Below are 20,385 nucleotides of genomic sequence, written 5' to 3' on the forward strand. Positions count from 1 at the left end.
TTCCGTTTCGCTGCACTCACAACATCAGCTGTTGTGGCCAAGATGGCTCAAGTCCTGTCAGATCTGGAGGTTCCCCTGGACGCTGACCAGACAGGGGAAGAAGGGAAAGGGGGTTTCAGGCGTTGTAGAGGAAGGCCCAGGCTCACAGACTCGGACCGAGCACAGAGGCGTCTGGAATCTCGAAAGAAGTACGACGTTAGGAGGGTTTACCTAGGAGAATCGCACAAGCTGTGGAGTGAGCTCCGCAGACGGACCAGTCTGAGTGATGCTGGATTGGCAGAGTACCTGATCCTGCTTAACTCCACCTATGGAGACAAGTACCAGCAGAAGTACTGCGGGTATGTCTGCTATATAACAATGACAGAGAGTGCATGTCCGCTCTAATATCAGTCGTCCCTCTCCTCTGGTAATACTGTCTGCTTTTCTGGCGAATTTGCATCATCCCTCATTCAAATGATTGTGCTTTACAGAAAGAAGATTTCTCCAGACATCCCAGCAAGTCACAAAAAAGGTAGGTGGTGCCACCAAAAAAGGGAAACATCTGTCAAATCAGTAATTAAACCCTCATAGACAGAAGCATAGGTTGCACTTTGCCCACATTATGTGAGTGAAAACTAGTTGTAAAAAGCTATAAGTAGGTGTACGTAGACAAGAACTTGTAACATTCATTTAAATAGAAATATGGTTATAGATATGGCATTAGAAATCTGACTTCAACAGATAAAAAGATTAGTAAGATTTGTTTTCAGTTAAAAAAATGATAAGAATTAAAATAAATAACTTAAGCATGTTATGGCTGGACTTTAATGACTGCGTGAAACGTGTAATAATGCTCAATTAAAAAAAAATGTGTAATTTCAATGTCAGAGGCCTCAAAGAGAGAGAGAGAGAGAGAGAGAGAGAGAGAGAGAGAGAGAGAGAGAGAGAGAGAGAGAGAGAGAGAGTAAACATGGTTTCTACCATGGTCGTACCAGGTAGATTTTCAGAGGTAACAGTGGTAAAAAGGCATTTCTCATCATCCCATGCTACTTCACAGCATCAGCAGTTGCTGCTTATGTTATTATTGTTTTGACTATGAGATCACTAGCAACAAATATTACACACTCTTTAATGTCAGTTTTCACATATTAACAAAGAAAGGGAGCCAAGTGCTAATATTTCATTACTGCATTTTCATAGAGTTTTTAGGTGTCTGTACTTTTACACATATACCTCAAACCACAAGTTGAATCTGTACTTGAGTCTGTTAGTACACAAGACTTATAATCATATAGGTCAAGAAGAAAAATTCATCTGTAGATGTGTTGCTCATTCATTATTTGTTAAATCTTCAGTGTGAAGTTCTACAGCTTTTTTACATTATATGATTGCACACTAAAAATCTCCAATGGAATCCTCAGTATTTCACCTTATTATTTGTCTGACTTTGGTTTCTCAGGCAGGAAGGACCATGTGTCCAGCCTACACACTCTGGTGTGTTGGTACCAGGAGCATTCTTGTTCCTGCCCACATGAGCCTCAGCTCAAAGCCCTGGAGCCCCAGCCCAACTTCTCCACTGCCGCTATATGGCAGTGTGACTCTAATCACTCATTTGTGCAGTACCTTTACTCACCACAGAGGGAGGCCAGTGACTCTGAGCATGAGGAGGGGATGAGTGGAGAGGGTGATGGAGAGACTCTAGTGGCAAATACAGCTGTAGCTAAAGGTCCAGCGGGCAGGACGAGACGGAGAAATGCTCACAAACAGATCAAAGGTCAGAAGAATCATCTTCTTACTTTTCTTATTGATACCATAAGTATCTTAATATACAATAACATATCCGGACCAATTTAGGTAAAACATTTTCAGGGGTAATGTTCTGAAAGAGGACCCAGAATTTTCAAGATTTCAAGAACAAACTCACAAATTTATGAGAAAAAAACTTGATCTATTGTTTTGATGCTTCATTTGATGGGTGTGTTTTGTGGCACATTGTAGCCACAATGGAAGTCCATCCACTAATATAATAGGGGAACCATTAAATTTTCTAATATGCTCTATTAGACCATATGAAAGTGGTAAGATTAAAACCACTAACCCTAATCCCCACAAAAAATTGCATATGGTCTGAGATTAAAATGATTTACAAGGGGAAGAAATACAAATTTACAAGAAAAAAACTTTGAGTTTATAAATTCATAAATTTGCAGGGAAAAGTGGAATATTCTTAGTTTAAAGCAAGTAATTCAAAAATAAAACTCAAACATTTACAAGTAAAAAACTTTCTCTCAAAATTCTCAAATACTCTGAGATTAAAATAGTAAACACACAAAAATGTCAGAAATTATGAGAAAAAATTGGATCTTCAATGAGATTAAAAAGTCATATATTTGTGAGCATATCTCAAACATTTTTTTTTGCAACAAATGTAAATTCATGTGAAAAATAAAATTTCTGGGGAAAAAAAAAAGTACACATTCTCTGGGGTTTTAAAGTCATAAATTTGTATGAAAATGCAGATGTTATATTTTTCTGTATCTAATTCTTTTGCAGATTTGGAAGAAAATGTGGATGTTTCTGGTGTTCAACGTACAGCTGTGAGCCCAGATGAGCAAGCCACAGCTCTTAACCATGAGCCAAGAACAGAGACTTCTTCCAGGGACTCTGCACTGACTGGACAACCCATCTGGGACATGGGCATGGTCACTGAGCGACGGCAGGAATCCCCTGGACCAGCATTTCAGCCCCTCACATCAGAGGATGACTGTGAGGATCTGAGACAAAGCAGAGAAGGAGAAGGAGAGAGGTGCATAGAGGAAGAAATCAGGACAGTATCACACGGGTATGAGTGTGTTACGGTAACAGCATCATTATCTGGTAAACTGGGAAAGACAGATGAGGATTCGATGCTGTCACAGGATCTGAGTAGCTCAGTGCCACCTCCCATGCAAGTTCAAAACCAGAGTGAACTGTTTGACCCTCAGACTCTGCAGACGGTGATCACCAGCTGTGAGCTTCCTGACCAGAGGACTGCGTTGGAAGGCTCTCAGGTGGGTCAGTGAGTTTCACAGTAAGGATTAATGATCAATTCTAAACACAGAGTTAACACTGCATCTTTTTCCTGCCATCTTCAGTTAATTATCATCACTGGCCCCAGCTATGAGGCTCTAGCATCAGAGGGCATCCAACTCAACATGGGCGGAGCCAGTGTGGAGGAGGTCACCTGCACCGTCATCGGGGGAGTCACCTACAACCAGGTGTGCACCTCTGACACAAAAATTAGATCAGCAGAAGATGAAGACCCTGTGACAGGTGAGTTATGTTCTGAACTGCTTTGTGTAAATGCATTAAAGATGTCTGAATCTGACTGGGTTCCCTCAGATTTACAAACAATACAGGTTTGTAAGGTAATAAAATGACACCAAATCTGATACAAACATTCGCAGTCTCAAGAGGCCCTTTTCCACCAAAAGCCCAGGAACTTTATTACCAGGATCTTATTTACAAGGAACTTATTTGGGTAAAAGAGTTCCTGGTAATTGCGTTTCCATCGCACCCCAAAGTTCAGGGTAATTTATTCAAATCAGCTTGATGATGTATGGGGGAGCAGTAAAAGAAACTGCAGTACAGTTCATGTACATTCACAAACTAAGCTCTAGTTCAATAAAATGACACAGTACTTTTAGTGGACAGTTTGGGTTTAACATTTTACTGGTTGTTGGATTACTTAATCCATCTGGAATACATTTTAAATAAAGTTAACCATCAGTAAGTAAGTAAATTTTATTTATAGAGCACTTATCACAGACAGAGTCACAAATTGCTTTACAATGCTTAGAATAAATAAACAGTACAAATAAAATACAATTAAAATACCATTAAAACACAATAAAATACAATTAGTACAATTAAAATATAATAAATACATAAAGTGCAATCAGTTTGTAGCAACCCTGAGTCAGTTGCGAAGTTAAAAAGCCTGCTTGAACAGGAGTGTTTTGAGGTGTTTTTTAAAACACTCTACAGAGTCCATGGACCGTAGGTGTAGAGGCAAGTCATTCCAAAGACACGGTGCTACAGCTTTAAAAGACCTGTCACCCCGTGTGCTAAAACAGGTGCGAGGAACCATCAGCAGGTGCTACCCTGAAGACCTCAGGCTACGAGACGAGCTGTAGGGCTGAATCAGGACAGCGATGTATGCAGGGGCCTGGCCATGTAAGGCCCGGGAAGTTAGCACCAGAATTTTAAAATGAAAACGATATAGAATATGGAGCCAATGGTGTGATTTAAGAATGTGTGTGATGTGGGCTCTCCTGTTTGTGCGGGTCAGAAGCCTCGCAGCAGAGTTCTGGACAAACTGTAGACGAGCCAGCTCCTTCTTGCTTAAGCATTTGAACAAGCTAATGCCGCGTTTCCACTACATGGAACCAGCTCAGCTCGGCTTGACTCGGTATTCCTGGAGACCATTTCCGTTACAGGGTACTACTGACTTTACAGTACCTGGACGTCATAGTGATGCAGCACGTTATTTCCGTATCGTCTGTTCAGAGAGTTGCTGATAAACTCGCTTGTTGCGTGTTGTCTCGTTTGAATTTTTACGTCGGCCACTGAAGACTGAATCTCCTCGACCAACCATGGTGTAGTTTTGGGCTGTTATCATGTGGATTAATGTACCACTATATTTACTGTCCACTTCCGCATCTTTTTTTTGTAACATGGCAGGTCACAGAGAAAACTGTCTGACCAATCAGTGGTCTGCAGTGTTATACATCATGGTTTAGTAATGCTTGGAACCTCGGCGGAGATGATACCAAAAAACTAGTACTGGGTACCAGACTCCAGGTCCTTTTTCGTAATGGAAACGCAAAAAGGCCGAGCCGACTTGAGTCGAGTCGAGCCGGTACCACGCAGTGGAAACGCAACATAAGTGAGAAGACACAAATGCATGGATGTTCATCTCAAGCTCATTGATGAACACCATAGATCTGAGTTTGGAGATGTTGCGAAGTTGGAAGAAACAGTTCTTCACCAGGTGTTTGGAGTAGTGGTCTAAAGACATGGCCTGGTCAAAGATAACACCCAGATTCCTCAGTTTGGTCTTCACCAAAGAGCTCAGGTCACCGAGGTGCTGTTTAATCCCTGGGATAGCACTGTCTGAGGCAATAATTAGGGTCTCCATTTTGCTGGAGTTCAGCTGGAGGCTGTTATCATTTAGCCACTGCTTTAGCTCTGACAAACAGTTGGTTAAGGAACTCAGTTTGGGGGGCTCAGAAGACTTAAAGGAGCAGTACATCTGGATGTCATCCGCGAACAGATGATAGGAGGCATCACTATACTGCCAGATAATGTGGCCAAAGGGGAGGACATACAGCAAGAACAGGACTGGCCCCAGGACAGAGCCTTGGGGCACACCACACAGTAGATCCGCTGAGTCAGATTGGATGTTACTGATTGACACACTGAAGCTTCTGCCAGTCAGGCAAGAGGAGAACCAGTCTAGCACAGGACCTGGCATCCCTACCAGGTCCTTCAGTCTCTCAATCAGTATGGTATGGTCCACCGTGTCAAAGGCCGAGGAGAGATCTAGCAGGACCAAGACCGTGGATTTCCCAGAATCGGCCACCATCATGATGTCACTGGACACTTCTAATAGTGCGGTTTCAGTTGAGTGGCGTTGTCTGAAACCAAACTGAAAAATGTCATAAGTCTGTTGTGTCTCCAGAAAAGCTGTAAGTTGTTTAGACACTGCCTTCTCAAGGATTTTGGCCAGTAGGGGGAGCTTTGATATCGGCCTGTAGCTTTTGAGTTCAGTGGGGTCCAGGTTGGTTTTCTTTAGTTTTGGTTCTGCGATGGTCTGTTTGAAGGAGCTGGGGAACAAACCAGTCGAGAGCGACAGGTTAAAAACTTTGTGACCCATGGTCCAATTGTGTCAAAGACACTGACAAGGAGCTTAGGGGGAAGGATGTCTGCAGAGTTGGAGGAGGGTCTTGTTTTAGATAAAAATCCCGAGATGTCCTCCAATGTCACAGGGTTGAAGGTGGACCACGTTTGAAGAGGGTGATCAACTTGGGTCAGACAGCCAGAGGGTGGTGGAATATTGTGTTTAATATCCCTGATCTTGTCAGTAAAAAAGTTTAGGAAGTCATTGCTGTCAGCTTTACAGAGCACGGGGGCAGTAGAGACAGCAGGGGACACAATGGAGTGAATTGTGTCAAAGATTACTTTGGGGTTCTTCTTGTTTCTAGCTATGAGTTTTTGAAAATAGCCAGATCTTGCCTCCTTAATCATTATAATTTAAAGAGGTTATGAGATCCTTAAGATGTAACCTGTGTACTTCCAGCTGAGTTGATTTCCAAAGGCGCTCAGTTTTACAACAAATTCTCCTGAAGTTTAAAATGTTTTCATTCATCCAGGGACAAGACCACTTGCGAGTGACATTAGTTTTCAGGGGAGCCACCTGATCAAGAATAGAGCTGCAGTGTGTTGCAAAGCACTGCATAAAGCCATCAACATCAGAACATTCATTAAAAAGGCAAGGGTCAAACAAGGCACAAAATCCCTGGGCTGTGTACTCTGTAATAATCCCCCTCTTGGCCCTTATAGGTACAGGCTTGGGCTCAAGAGGGACACATACATCAAAAAACACACCACAATGATCACTTACGTGGACATTCTCAACACACACATTTGTGACTTGTAAGCCCAGTGAAAATACAAGGTCCAGGGTATGCCCTTTCCTGTGGGTGGGGGCAGATACATGTTGCTTAAGATTAAAAGTGTCAGTCATAATTAAAAGTTCAATTGCTGGGCTGGATGAGTCATCGTCAATGTGCAGATTAAAATCCCCAAGAATTAAAACCTTCTCCGATTTTATTATTGATGCTAAGAAATCACTAAAATCAGTTAAGAAGGCACCAGCAGGGCCAGGGGGATGGTAGATTAAAAAACAGTAAAACACACTGGAGGAGCCAACCTTGATCATTTGTGACTCAAATGAGGGAAAGTCATCAGTGCTCATCCTTCTGCATGTGTATTTGTCCTGGTACACAGCAGCAAGGCCACCACCCCAGCGATGGAGGCAGGGCTGACCAACAGCAGAGCAGCCAGGAGGGCACAGCTCATTTAAATGAATGAACTCTCCATCCTTCTGCCATGTCTCCATCAGGAATAATGCATCCAAGTTCCCGTTAGTGAAAAGCTCATTAAGGGAGAAGGATTTTTTGGTGATGGAATGTGTATTTAATAATCCAAACCGACTGGATGGTGGTGACATCACGGTGTTTGTGTCCACTGTGTGCAATGGGATTGGTCTCAACCACCTCCCACGGTCACGTGGTGTCCAGCTGGGCCAGCAGGTGAGATGTTGGTCTGTCGCTGTAAACACGGAAGTACAGGAGAGTCTCTGGGTCCAGGCAGCTTGTCCACGTCTCCCCTGGTGCTGAGCCTGGTCCAGTCCAGACAGCGAGGGAAGCAGCGTTGGGGGAGTGATTCCACACTCGACTTGGTGGAGGGGGACCGGCCTCAGCCACCTGTGTCGGTTCGGGCGAGGGACGCCGGCAGGCCACCCTGCCCACTTTGTCTTGGCTCGGATGCCAGCCCTGCGACTTCTTTTCCTCTTCTTTAGATTGCCTAGAGGACGTAGTAGCAGCAGGTATTCACGGGAGGTGGGTGCATAGACAAAACGGCGGAGGGAAAGTTTGTTTGTACCTTTCCCAGTCATTGAAACAGCGCTCCATTGACACTTTGATATTGAACAGAGAGCCGCGATCGTATGTCCGAACAGCATAGACACACACATTTGACGTGAGGGCAGATATGACTGCATAAATTGTCCAAATTAAAGCAAAGTGTTAGAAAAACAGTAGATGAGCAGCGGCGAGCCCACTCACAGGCGCCATCTTGCAAGTTGCCATTGAAGCCTGAACAGGTCTACTTCCTAATTTGAAGTCATTACATATCCTTAATTTCTATTTAAAAATGGCACAACATGTATTTTCAACTTCTCATTCCTTAAACTAAATCCCATCTAACTTTAAGTGTGATGGATGGTTCTTTTTCATTTCTGTTGTTTTATAGATATAGTCCAGGTTCAACCCTAAAGTCAGACAGATTTACTCAAATGACTGCATTTAATTCGACTGCATATTACTTATAAAAGTACTTATATTCTGCTTATATTTTGATGCCTTGCAAATGAACAGACAGTATTAGGTTAGATTTTTTTTTTATTTAAAATTGAAACAAAACAAAAGGTGCAAAAAAAACAAGGTGCCTTGAGATTAACAGGAAAATAAACATGTGTGAAAAGTTCAGGCTTCTGGACCAGTGTGTTGACCCGCTGGTCCAGGACAGCAAGTCTGGAACTCCATAGTCCCGCTCCCTTTTTCGCTTTCCTACATGAAACGTAATAAAAATGCATAAATGAATAACAGAACACATGATGACAGATTCCTACTACTATAATGTGACATGTGAAATGTGTTACCTGGGCCGTTGTAAACAGCAGTAGACGATGGGCCAGCGCACAAACATGCCGCAGGTTCAGAAAAAGAGGCAAGTCCATCCGGTCCATTTCAGGTGGAAAGCACAATACATACAGAATAGGTTCAGGTCACGGCGACAACACGAATACATCCAGTTCTCTGATTCAGCGTTAGTGTCAGACTGTTGACCAGTTAGTATTAGGTTAATCGGACTTCTGACTAAACAGCTGATGTGCCGCTGACTACTGTTGCAGCATGGAACGAACTAAACAGTGAATATTTCTGTGATATACATTAGGGCTGCTCGATTATAGAAAAAAAAAAAATCACAATTATTTTAGCAATAATTGAAATCACGATTATTAAAAATGATTATTTGTTAACCTTAAAGTTGTTTATTTTTTTTCTTGCAAAACAATGTAAAATATACTCTTTAAACATAAATAAAGCTTTTAACCACTAAAACAAAGTATGTTCACTTTTGTACGAAACAAAAAATCTTTGAATGCAAATAAGTGTACTGTAAATTCAAGTATGTTTCCTTTTGTAAACAAATAGTGCACTGTAATTAAACTGCTATAGACTTGCCATAGAACTGTAGCAATATAAAAAAAAAAAACCTCACATAAAGTGCTAATTATAAATTCAAGTATGTTCAATGTAGTATGAAACATAGTAAATTCAGTGGCGTGCCGTGGGGTTTCAGTTAAGGCCTTCTGTATACATCAGCCATCTACAATACGTACGTTAGGGTTATACGGGTTAGGGTTTGGTTAATACGGTAGTTGCAGTGTAAAGAGATTCGGAGACTGAAGATTGCATTGTGGACGAAGTTGTAGACGGAGTTGTTTTTATGTGTTTTAGTTTTTCATAAGATTATGATAAAGGTCGCAGTGGTTAAACTTTAGATGGTTAAAAAGGTTTGTTGTGTTACCGGTCGGTACGGACACAACTACGAAACACTTTTTGCACGTGATGTGTTTTTGCTCTTCGTCTTCTTCATCAAACCCAAAGTGATTCCATACAATTGAATTTGACTTGCCTTTTTTGTTTACCAAGCACTTCTGCTGTGATTCTCTTGCCATTTTTCCAGACCGCTAGGTACAACTTTCCTCTTGGGGTGGACCTGCCAGCTAGTTGGCAGCAGTAGCTTAGAGGGGGGCGGGGCAGAGCAGCTCATGGTAGCTTGCGTGCGTGTGAATTAAAACAACTCAAAATTAATAATCGTTTTTTCTCGATTACATAATTTTTGTAATCGTGGCGTGTAATAATCGAAATCGTAATTGAATTTTGATTAATTGCACAGCCCTAATATACATACTGTTGGTTTCTTCAGCGGTCGGATCCACTTCGACCATTGTGGTCCTTTAGTTTCTTTTAATCCTGCATAAGTTTCTTCGTCTTTTCTCGTATTTCTTCAGGCTTGTGCCCTACATGTATTTGGCTCCAACAGCTTTTACTCAAACCTTGCTCATTTCGTGTCGGCGATTCAAAGTCAGTCTGAATTTCCTCCTCCACAAAAGCGCTCAAAAGAGCCTGGACCTCGTCCGTCCACTTGTTGTAGCTTCTCTTTTGGTCCATCTTCCGAATTATCAAAATACAAAGCTTGTGGAAATTAAATTGCGCGGGTGAACGGAATGCGGAAACACTGCCAGTGTAGTCCATCACTCAGTGTTCTCCAGCACACAGCCCCGCCCCTTAGAGTTCCTGGTAATCTGAAAAGTACTACCTCCCTACCAGGAACTTCTTCAGGGAAAGTTCGGGGCCAGGGGAAAGTTATTTACCTGGGTAATTGTCGGTGCAAACACACCGGGGCTTTTGAAAGTTCAGGGTAATGCTCAAAGTTCCTGCAAAAGTTTCTGCGGTGGAAAAGGGCCCAAGGATTGACTCCATGTTCTAGGTTGTTATGTTTCTGATTTTATTTAGGCTGATGCATCTGCACACAATCGTCTGTAGAGAGTAATATTCTATACACCGATCGGCCATAACATGGTGATCATCAATAGGCGAAATGCTCATAATGTTTATCATTTCATTATAATGGCAGTGTTCAGAGGGTGAAATACTGTATAGTAGGCAACAAGTGGACCTTTAGTATGTACTAGAAGCAGCAAAATGAATAGTGGAAGGATCTGAGTGAATATGATGAGGGCCTAACTGTGATGAGATGACTGGATCAGATATCCCCACCATTACAAGTCTTGTCGAGTGGACAACCCAGTTTCAGTGCAGTTGAGCATCAGTAGAATGTGCTTGATAAAACATGTCACAGCTTACTAGGGATATAACGGTACTCGGGAAAACCATGTATCATTTGGTCTGCCCTGACAATCTGCCCTTATGGACCGCGGGTTTTCTGTTTTGCAATTGATCTCTCTCTCTCTTTCTCTCTCTTTCTTTCTCCCTGTCTCTCTGTCTCTCTCTCTCTCTCTCTCTCTGTCTCTCTCTCTCACTCGCTCAACACACATGTAAATACGCAGCATGGGGAAGCCCCACCCCTCTGTGATAACAGCGGACAGAGAAGTAGCTTTAGACTCAACACACATCAGAGTCCTGCACGGGTCCACCACTTTTCCAAAACTGGTACTCTCATACATTAGACCCACGACCTAACCCGGCCCATGACTAAACACATTGTCTACACAGTAACTCACTTGTAAGTTCCCACGGGTCCCTGACCCGGTGCAGGACTCTGGCACACAAGCAATATGGTGACACGCTATTACAAAGAAATGCATACAATAGATATCAAGGGCGTTTTTATACTGTCGTTTTCTTTTACATCCCTATGGAGAACAGGAATTTACTTATTTAAAAACGTACACTTTGGGCCTTATGTGTGCACGTGTCTGTTTTTATATGACTGTATACAAGTAGTCAACGAATAAGAAAGAGTTCTATTGTTCATGACAGAAAGTGTTATTTTATTCAGTACAGTGATATAATTTGTTCCTAGTAAAATATTGTTTTTGCTGACAAGCAAAATAAAAAATATAATTTTGGGAGAAAAAAAACTGTTCTCTTTCCACACAAAACACATGCCGAAACCGAACCAAAACTGTGGCCCAAAAACCGAGGTACAGACTGAACCATGGGCTACCTGTACCGTTGCACCCCTACAGCTTACAGAACTTAAAGGCTTGGGATCTTATGTCTTGGTGCCAGGTACCTCTGCACACCTTCAAAGATTCTTTGTCAATTCACTAGATGCACAGAACATACAGAGAATTGAATACTGTTTCTCTTTCACCTTGTTAAATGTCATGCATTTAAGAAAAAATAAAGAGGTAAAAATAGAATAAGAATGCATAGGCAGGATAAAGAATAAACTATAGCAGAATATAAAGTGTGCATGTCAATATATTTACAGTAGCAGTAGTAGTGCAATACAGTAATGGCTGAGGTGAGATGGGGCATAATGGAACCAAACAGCAGCAGATATGATAATAGTGCAGTGTTTATAATAAAGTGCAGAAGACAGTCAGCAGCTAATGTGAGAAAATTACAGGATGTAAGTCTACTGAGTCTTATGTGCAAAAACAGTTGAGGTAGAGTCTTTGTGTAAATGAGGAGGTGGGTTACAGTCCAGAGGCAAGGGGCAGAGGAGAGAGGAAGTGGATAGAGTTCAGCATCCTGTCAGCCTGATGGACAAAGCTGTTCAAGCTTGTGGATTGGGCCCGGATACTTCTGTACTTTTTCCCTCAAGGCAGTATGCTGAAGAGGGACTGGGAGGGGTGGGAGGTGTCAACAGCAATGCTGGTGGCTCTGCGGGTGAGGCAGGTGTGAAATATGTCTGTGAGAGAGGAAAGAGGGGCACCAATGATCTTGCTGGCTGTATTCACTATGCGTTGCAGAGTCTTTCGGCAGGAGTTAGTGCAGCCTCCATACTACACAATGATACACAGTGATGACACTCTCAACGGTGCCCCGGTAGCAGGGGCTGATGATGGGGGGTAGGATGGGGCCCCCTCAGTTTGCAAAGGAAGTAGAGGCGTGTTTGAGCCTTCTTGGCCGGTGATGTGGTGTTGTGTGCTCAGGAGAGATCCTCTGTGATGTGTAGCCCCAGGAACTTGGTGCTGCTCACCCTCTCCACAGCAGCACCATTGATGGTGAGTGGGGGGTGCTGTGAGTGTCCTCTCCTGAAGTCGGCCACAATCTCTTTGATTTTCCTCATGTTCAAGAAGAGATTGTTTTCCTAACACCAAAGGTCTGTAGTTCAAGCCTCATGATAACACTTGACTGGATTGAATTGGCCTGTCATATCTGTCGACTTTTGGTAGTTACTAACCACTGCAGACCAGCAACATCCAACCAGATCTGCAGTTTTGGGGATGCTCTCACTAAATATTCACTTGCTGCCTTCTATATCCCTGAAAACTGCCATTGTAATGAGATAAACAACATTATTACTGCTTCTCCTGACAGTGGTCAGAATGTGTATGTACAGCACACTCCTGTGCAATGTATGGGGATTTTAAAAAAGAGACAAGCCCATTTACTTGGTGATTGTAACTATTCTTCATTTGTTATATTTCTGTGCTCTGGAATTAATTATATTTTATCATCCTTCACATAAACCTCAGTCTTGTATTAGACCTACATGCAACACAAAAGGAAAAACTAACATGACCAGTGGAGATGATGCAAAGCTGAAAATGAGTGTTCTTAAGTATTGTAAGAAGGTGCACAAAAAATAATTAAAAAATTCATAAAACTAGTTTGTTTGAACCTTAATCCAATTATTCCTCTTGAAATAAGTTGACTTTGTCCATTTCTTTGTCCAGTCTTTTTATTGCATGTCTTCCATTTCTGAGACATAGTTCACTTATTTATATTTCGTGTGCTGCTTATTCTGTCAATAGAAATTTTTTTTTGTCTTTTTTTTTTTTTTTTGCTTGGACCCCATATTTTATACTGTTATATAATGTTATGTGTTATGATTGGTATTTACTGATTGATTGTAAAAGTGTTTATTTTTATTTTTTATTTTTTAAGTAGTTTTAGTCTCTTAATGTAACCAACCAGCCACTAAAAACTGAAAATAATCAAATAAACAGGGTTCATACAGGTGCTTCAAATCCTTGAAAATGATTGAATTTCAATGCTGTGTTTTCAATGTCTGAAAAGTGCTTGAATTTCAATTTAAGTGCTTGAAAGGGTTTGCAGTTATAACTCTGTGATGTAATTTATTCATTTTTAATATTAACTCTGCCAGGTTAGATGGCAAGCCAAAGCTACTTACAGTGGTGTCAAAAAAAAATTACCAGGTGTTCTCAGGTCAACTCCATGTACATTTTTATCGTCATCTTTGTCTCTGTGCGAGTGTGTCTGAAGAACTTGGCATTCTTCAGACGCTTTGTCTTTCCTTTTATTGGATAAAACTTTGTGTTCTTTAATTTCTAAACTTTTTACAATTATGAAAAATAAATGTAGATGTTTATGGCATAATACAATGAACATCATTGTGATTAAAACGTGACAAAAATAATCCTGAGTCAATGTATTCCTGTAGATATGTATTTTACTCTAATAATTAGGTGCTGTGCTTGAAAAAACTGAAAAATCCTTAAAAGTGCTTGAAAAGTGCTTGAATTTGACGTTGAAAAATGTGTTTGATTCCTAAATACAGAAATTGCGTCCATTCACCAACCACATCCTTAGTCCAGTTGCAGCTTTCCTTATGTTTTGTATACTATATTTATGGACACATTTTTCAGTGTGTGCTTTTGGGTGTAAACAAGTCAGCTCCAAGAGATGTATGTGAAGTTAAGTCATAAACTTCATTTACCGTCTTTTTTAGTGTTCTTAATATCTGTATTGTAGTTGGTTCAATAAAGTTCCTATGAATTTTGAGAATATTTATGTTCTTTCCAGATAAAACAGTGGCGGACGTCCATAGAAACCTGAGCTGTATTTCTGCAGAGGAAATGTTTTGTGGAGCTGATTTTAATTTGTACAGCACAGAACTGAAGGCGAGGCTTTGTAGTGTAGTATAACCAAAGACGTTCAGGTTATTTTAATATGACTAAGACTGAGTTATGACTAAGTTTTCTGTCTATTGGAAATCCATATGGGATGGGGACTTGTTTATGTGTCAATACCATCTGTTGAATAGCATAAACAATAATTAGAAATATCTAAAAGGAATTGTAAGATGGTTCAGGGGTTCAAGATGCCACTGTGTATCAAACCTTTTCGGGCATGTAAATGGAATTATTGTGCTTTTCTTCTAACTAAGATTGTTATGATTCTTGATATTTGTACTATTATGTATGTTTTGCAAGTGCATATATGTTAAATTTCATTGCATGTTCGGAATAAATCACTAAATCACAAACCCATTGTAATGACTTCCTCCTTTCACAGACCAGTGAAATTATTAAACACATGTTGCCAGAGAGTTTTTAAGAAGGTTCTCTAATCATTTCTGCACATCTTTCTCTGCAGATTTAAGTGACAAACAGTTGCTGCAGCCCAGTGTAGATTCTCCGGAGCATAGTGACGACAGGGAGCTGCAGAGGAGCCTGAGCAGGTCTGTGGTGCACATATTCTACACCTTGTACACTGAGCAAAACATATAAATGCCCCATGTGACACAAAATTTTTAACAACATTAGATGTTGCACACTATATTAGATCACACACAATTTATTTTGTCGATCAATATGGTACAGAGTACTCTGTTAGAACATGACTGTGGCGTCAGGCATTCAGGGACATTCATGTGGACACGATGGGGGCCAGTTGAAAGAAATCACCACTCAGTACCTTGTGTGTCCACCATTGGTTTCCTGTAAAATGGCGTATCGTCTTCTCATTCAATTGACATTGTTGTCAGTTGTGGTCTGTGGAATATTATTCCAGCAACCGCTCAGGTGGACATCCCTGCATCAAGCATGCCAATGGCACGTTCCCGCATGACTTGGAACATCTGTGGCATGGTGACATCTGATGAAATGTGACATTTTGAAGTGTCCTTTTCTTGTCCCCAGTATAAGGAGTGCTTGAGTACTGTTAACACTGTTTGAGTAGCGTCTGGACATGCCATACCTGTGTTGTGGTTGGAATCACTGGATCACTGATCGAGTGCTCACTCGCAGAGATGGACACAAAGTTTGTCTACAAATCAAGAAGTTAACTATGTTTAACAATTATAAAACATCATGAGTTTATTTTGGTCCATGTGTCTTGTATTCCACAAATTCTGTGCATGGGTTTTTTATATTTTTGCTCAATGTATATCCACACTGCAGACATTATAAACTGAGGTTGGACTGTGTCTGTGTTTGCAGTGTCAGGTCAAAGAGAAACAGGCGAGGTCCTGTCATTGAGGCTGATGGGATGCTCAAGATGTTCCACTGTCCATACGAGGGCTGCAGTCAAGTCTATGTGGCTATCAGCAGCTTTCAGGTGCTTTCTTCAATCATCCTCTACATGCTGAAGCTTGTTTAGCCATTGATTAAAATAACTCCCTTCTGCTCTACTCTCCTGCCTTTTAGAATCATGTCAACCTAGTCCACAGGAAAGGCAGGACCAAGGTCTGTCCCCATCCAGGCTGTGGAAAAAAGTTCTACCTGTCAAACCACCTCCATCGACATATGATCATCCATTCAGGTGGGCTCAAAAAGACACTGGTGTAGGGGTGGGCAGTCTGACCAAACAATCATATCACTATGTTTTTAATTACGATCCACAGTTTAAGTTGGGATCTTAAGTCTAATGAAGTACAGACCAATTAAAAACAGCAATTCATCACAATAACAATGTCATTGTTTTATCTATAGCTTATTTTCGTATTAAAATGCTAACTAATACTAGGATAGTTGAAACTGGCAGTGAATGATAACTTCATAAAGACAATCAAGTTTTCCTCCGTAAAGGTACAATTCTGGATTCTGTTGGGTTCTGTAAATTGGCCTGAGAGTCTGGTTTTGACCAGCTCTATATGTAAAGTGTTACAAGATAACTTTTGTTGTGATTTGGCGCTATATAGATAAAATTTGATTGATTTGATAGAATATCTAAAATGGAGAAATTGAAATGGGTAAATGACTTTTTCTTTTTTCAATTTTTTTCTTAAAAAATTTGAATGTTCCTCACCTTTCTCAGTCCCTTATGTGCATGATAATGTCCTGTTAACAGATTTCATAATCGGCAGAGAACCCATGTTATTAAACTGTGTTTTAAGTCATCGTAAATAGGAAATAGAAAATCAGAAACTGTGACAGAAAATGACATGTTCTCACCTACTCCTACACCCTCATGTTTGGTATGTCATCTTTCTAAACTAACAGAATGTTTCTACAGGGGTCAGAGACTTCATCTGTGAGACGTGTGGGAAGTCCTTTAAGCGTAAGAATCACCTGGAAGTCCACAGGCGGACACACACAGGAGAAACTCCACTCCAGTAAGTTCCTAAACAGTTCAACTGTACACTGAGTGGGTTACATCAACAGGAACCTTATCATTAAGAGCAAGTTTAGTTGTTGGACTCATTTACCTAGATTTATTTTGCTGTTCTGACAGAGGACAAACATTACCTGTTTTCCTCTCTTTACATGTCAGATGTGAAATTTGTGGGTACCAGTGTCGCCAGCGTGCGTCCCTGAACTGGCACATGAAGAAGCACACCTCGGAGGCCCACTACAACTTCACCTGCGAGTTATGCGACAAGAGGTTTGAGAAACTGGACAGCGTCAAATTCCATAAGTTAAAGAGCCACCCAGACAAACAGGCAACCTGACGCGTGGAGACGCTGCTGTGATGACAGCAAAGTTTACTCATACAGATGTTGGCCCACAGACAGGACCCGAGGAAGAATTCCAGTGAGGACAAAGACTTGGTTCTTACCTTTCACCTGTGAATCAGAGTGGGCAAATCAAACAACTGTGCCGGACACGGTCTGTTTCAGAGTACAGAGCCAGAACAGGGAGGGATCTGCAGCGTCACAATGTCTAATTAAAACTTAACTACAAAATACAAAATCTGTATGTTTAGAGCACTGGTTCAAACAACAACAAAAAAATCACCTACCTCTGATTTTACACGGGGTAGAGTTTTAATTGTACTTTATATGACTCTTTACAAAACGTTGCTGCTGAATATATCCAAAGTATGTTCTACTCTTTGTTCACCATCATTGTGAACCATGACTTACAGGGAAAAAGGAGGATCTAATTACACAGATCAAATATTATATTCATTGTTTTCATTGGTATATAATCACCTGAACAAATGAATTGTTGAGGTTTAGTTTCCTGTAAATGAGCCATTTAAAATGATATACTAATGATCATACTAAAATCTTCATTGCTTTATTGTATAAAAATCTATTAGTTTGTGCAATTATTATTCTGTCTCAATTGACATGTTTCCCTTGTTTTTACTGCTGTCTAGCAGCGGGGACGTCAAGGTGCACATGAGAATGTGTATTATACCTGATCCAGGACTGAACTCACTAGACTAGATCACTAAAGCCACGTTAGTTAATGGTCATTTCATTTCATTCTGGATCAATGTGAAGTTCACAGGATTTTTTTTTGTTTTTTGTTTTTTTTTGGGGGGGGGGGTAGTTAAATATCACAGGCAAAAAAGCATAGTCTTGCTTTGCTCTATCAGTAGGCTAGTAGGCTTAACCTGTTACGCCTCGGTTATTCGCCTCCTGCTGTATGTGCTCACATAGCATGTTTTAGGGCACTGTAATGCAGTGAAACCATTAATTACCACATGTAAATACTGTTACCCAGCAGCCACTTGTGAGCCCTCTTAAGGTGTAGGCTGATAAAAAAGCAGATAGCAATGAACCCCCGCCTCCAGCTCAAATGAAATTTCTCTGTCCCTGGTGCATTGTCACCTACTCTATCTGAAAGTAAATCAATGTTATTATCCCTGTTACTAAAAAGCTCAGAACAGACAAAACAAACACTGACTGTAACTATGGATTTTCAAATTTTTTGTAGCTGTAGTAAGTCAGGGTTATGGCAGTAATATACAGCTTCACCACTATCCATCCATCCATTGTCTTCCGCTTATGCGGGGCCGGGTTGCGGAGGCAACAGTCAGCGTTCCGTGACTGGGACGGAAACCGCATTGTTCCTCCTGCATCTGAGGTTCGACTACTGGTCGAATCCTCTTCTCCAGTACCCTGGATTAGACTTTCTCTGGGAGGCTGAGGGGTGTGATCCCACTGTAGTTGGAGCACACCCTCCGGTCCCTGACCACCACGCAATGTTACAGAGATGTGTCAACCAAGACAGTCCCCGCACATCCACTAGATGTCACTAAATATTACACTTTTACATTGAGAAACTGAACACTTTTAAAGAAAATGAGTAGTAAATGTAGTGAGTAAAATGAAGTAGTAAAAGTCTTTCTAAAGTGGCCCAAAACAAATATGGTTCATCTTTGTACGTGTTCATGTTGCCTTGTTTGTATTGAATTGCAAAAAAAAACCTTTTTGATTGCTCCAGTTGAAACAGAAAACCAAATGACTGGATGGGTGTGGCTTAAACAGACAGACATCTGTATAAAAGCTTGTTGAACATAAACACAACATAAAGACTTGTGATATAAGTGAGATTGGGTTAGTTATCCTAATGTTTGCTCTTCCTTTTCAGTCTTTTATACTGAACGTTTGGTGTGTGGGCCAGGACTGAAATCTTGATCCTTCTTTTTCTGTTTATCTGTATTCGCCATGCCTGTGTACTGACTCACAGACATCAATGATAAACCTGTTTACATGTGACAGTTCTCAGGAAAATTCTCCTCAGTCCCTGTGTGGTCATTCCCTTATGTTCTGTTTTTAGTTCCTAAGCAAATGCACTTTGTTCGCTGATGAATCAGTAAAATCTATTAATATGATCTGTATTTGTGTTGTATCATTATTTGAAAGAAATTTCCTTGACACAGATGGTTGTTAATATGCATAATATTCTTGCCTTTTACATGATTCACTCAAGGGTGTGTGTTTGTGACTAAATGTGGATATGCATAGAAAGTAACAAAAGGCACGAAAAATAATGTATAGTCAGTTAGTTGTTAAGGACACAAATGGCCTCTTGATATTTGCATTAACCCAAGGGATAGCTGGGTGGAAAAAGCATGATGATGTTAACATGCTGAAAAAATTTTCAGCCCTCACATATGCATGCTTTTGTATCTGTTGTTTAGTATTATGTACCCAAGATAAACTGAGAGTCAAACTACAATGGAAAATTAAAGCTGCAAGCAGCATTGAAAGGCCCTCACCATGGGCACATCCAGTAAAAGTATGGCCATTGTTCAGCAGGTGGTGCTCTAGCACCAAATTTTATGTCTTTTAATGAATGAATGTAGGCCTAGGAGATTGACAATTGACTCAAATTTGAGGCAAATCAGTGTTCGTATGTCCGAACTGAACAAATTTTTGTATAATTAAATCTGTAGGGGGCGCTATGCAGCCAAAATTCAGCTTCTTCCATTGAATGGGTGTAGGCCTGTGAGATGTACCACTGAGTCAAATTTGAGCCAAATTGGTGTTCGTATGTCTGAACTGATGCAATTTTCATAAAGGTAAATTTATAGGGGGCGCTATAGAGCAAAATGGCAATTTCTTTTGATAAATGGGTGTAGGCCTGGGAGATTGACGTCTGAGTCAAATTTTAGCCAAATCGGTGTTCTTATGTCCGAACTGAAGAAATTTTTGTAAAGTTAAAGTTGTAGGGGGCACTCTAGTGCCAAATTTAAATTTTTTTTCCAGATGAATGGGTGTAGACCTGGGAGATAGACGTTTGAGTCAAATTTGAGCCAAATTAGTGATCTTATGTCTGAACTGAAACAATTTTTATAAAAATAAATTTGTAGGGGGCGCTATAGTGCAAAATTGCAAATTCTTTCAACAAATGGGTGTAGGCCTGGGAGGTAGACGTCTGATTCAATTTGAGCC

The 20,385-nt window shown here is 40.8% G+C and overlaps 1 protein-coding gene across 2 annotated transcripts; it reads left to right on the forward strand.

Annotated features, from left to right (window-relative positions):
• The first annotated feature begins 18 nt into the window (after positions 1-18).
• znf653 (zinc finger protein 653) lies at positions 19-19,322 on the forward strand. Of its 2 annotated transcripts, none has more exons than XM_030142352.1 (10): positions 19-338; positions 471-515; positions 1,443-1,753; positions 2,533-3,029; positions 3,114-3,291; positions 14,910-14,994; positions 15,755-15,872; positions 15,962-16,076; positions 16,770-16,869; positions 17,028-19,322. In XM_030142352.1, exons 1-10 carry the CDS (start codon positions 43-45, stop codon positions 17,203-17,205), a joined length of 1,923 nt encoding a protein of 640 aa, XP_029998212.1. In that variant the 5' UTR covers positions 19-42; the 3' UTR covers positions 17,206-19,322. The 2 variants fall into 2 exon arrangements, with proteins under 2 accessions (XP_029998212.1, XP_029998211.1); XM_030142351.1 differs by having other exon boundaries at positions 471-511; positions 1,439-1,753.
• The last annotated feature ends 1,063 nt before the right edge of the window (positions 19,323-20,385 follow it).

The sequence above is a fragment of the Sphaeramia orbicularis genome, chromosome 8 (genome assembly GCF_902148855.1).
Source record: "Sphaeramia orbicularis chromosome 8, fSphaOr1.1, whole genome shotgun sequence".
NCBI lineage: Eukaryota > Metazoa > Chordata > Actinopteri > Kurtiformes > Apogonidae > Sphaeramia > Sphaeramia orbicularis.

Bases quoted from the DNA above. Each gene is read 5' to 3' on its own strand.
- znf653 (XM_030142352.1), top strand. From the start codon at position 43: ATGGCTCAAGTCCTGTCAGATCTGGAGGTTCCCCTGGACGCTGACCAG. The intron at 339-470 runs GTATGTCTGCTA...TGTGCTTTACAG, and splicing joins TACCAGCAGAAGTACTGCGG to AAAGAAGATTTCTCCAGACA. The intron at 516-1,442 runs GTGGTGCCACCA...TTTCTCAGGCAG, and splicing joins GCAAGTCACAAAAAAGGTAG to GAAGGACCATGTGTCCAGCC.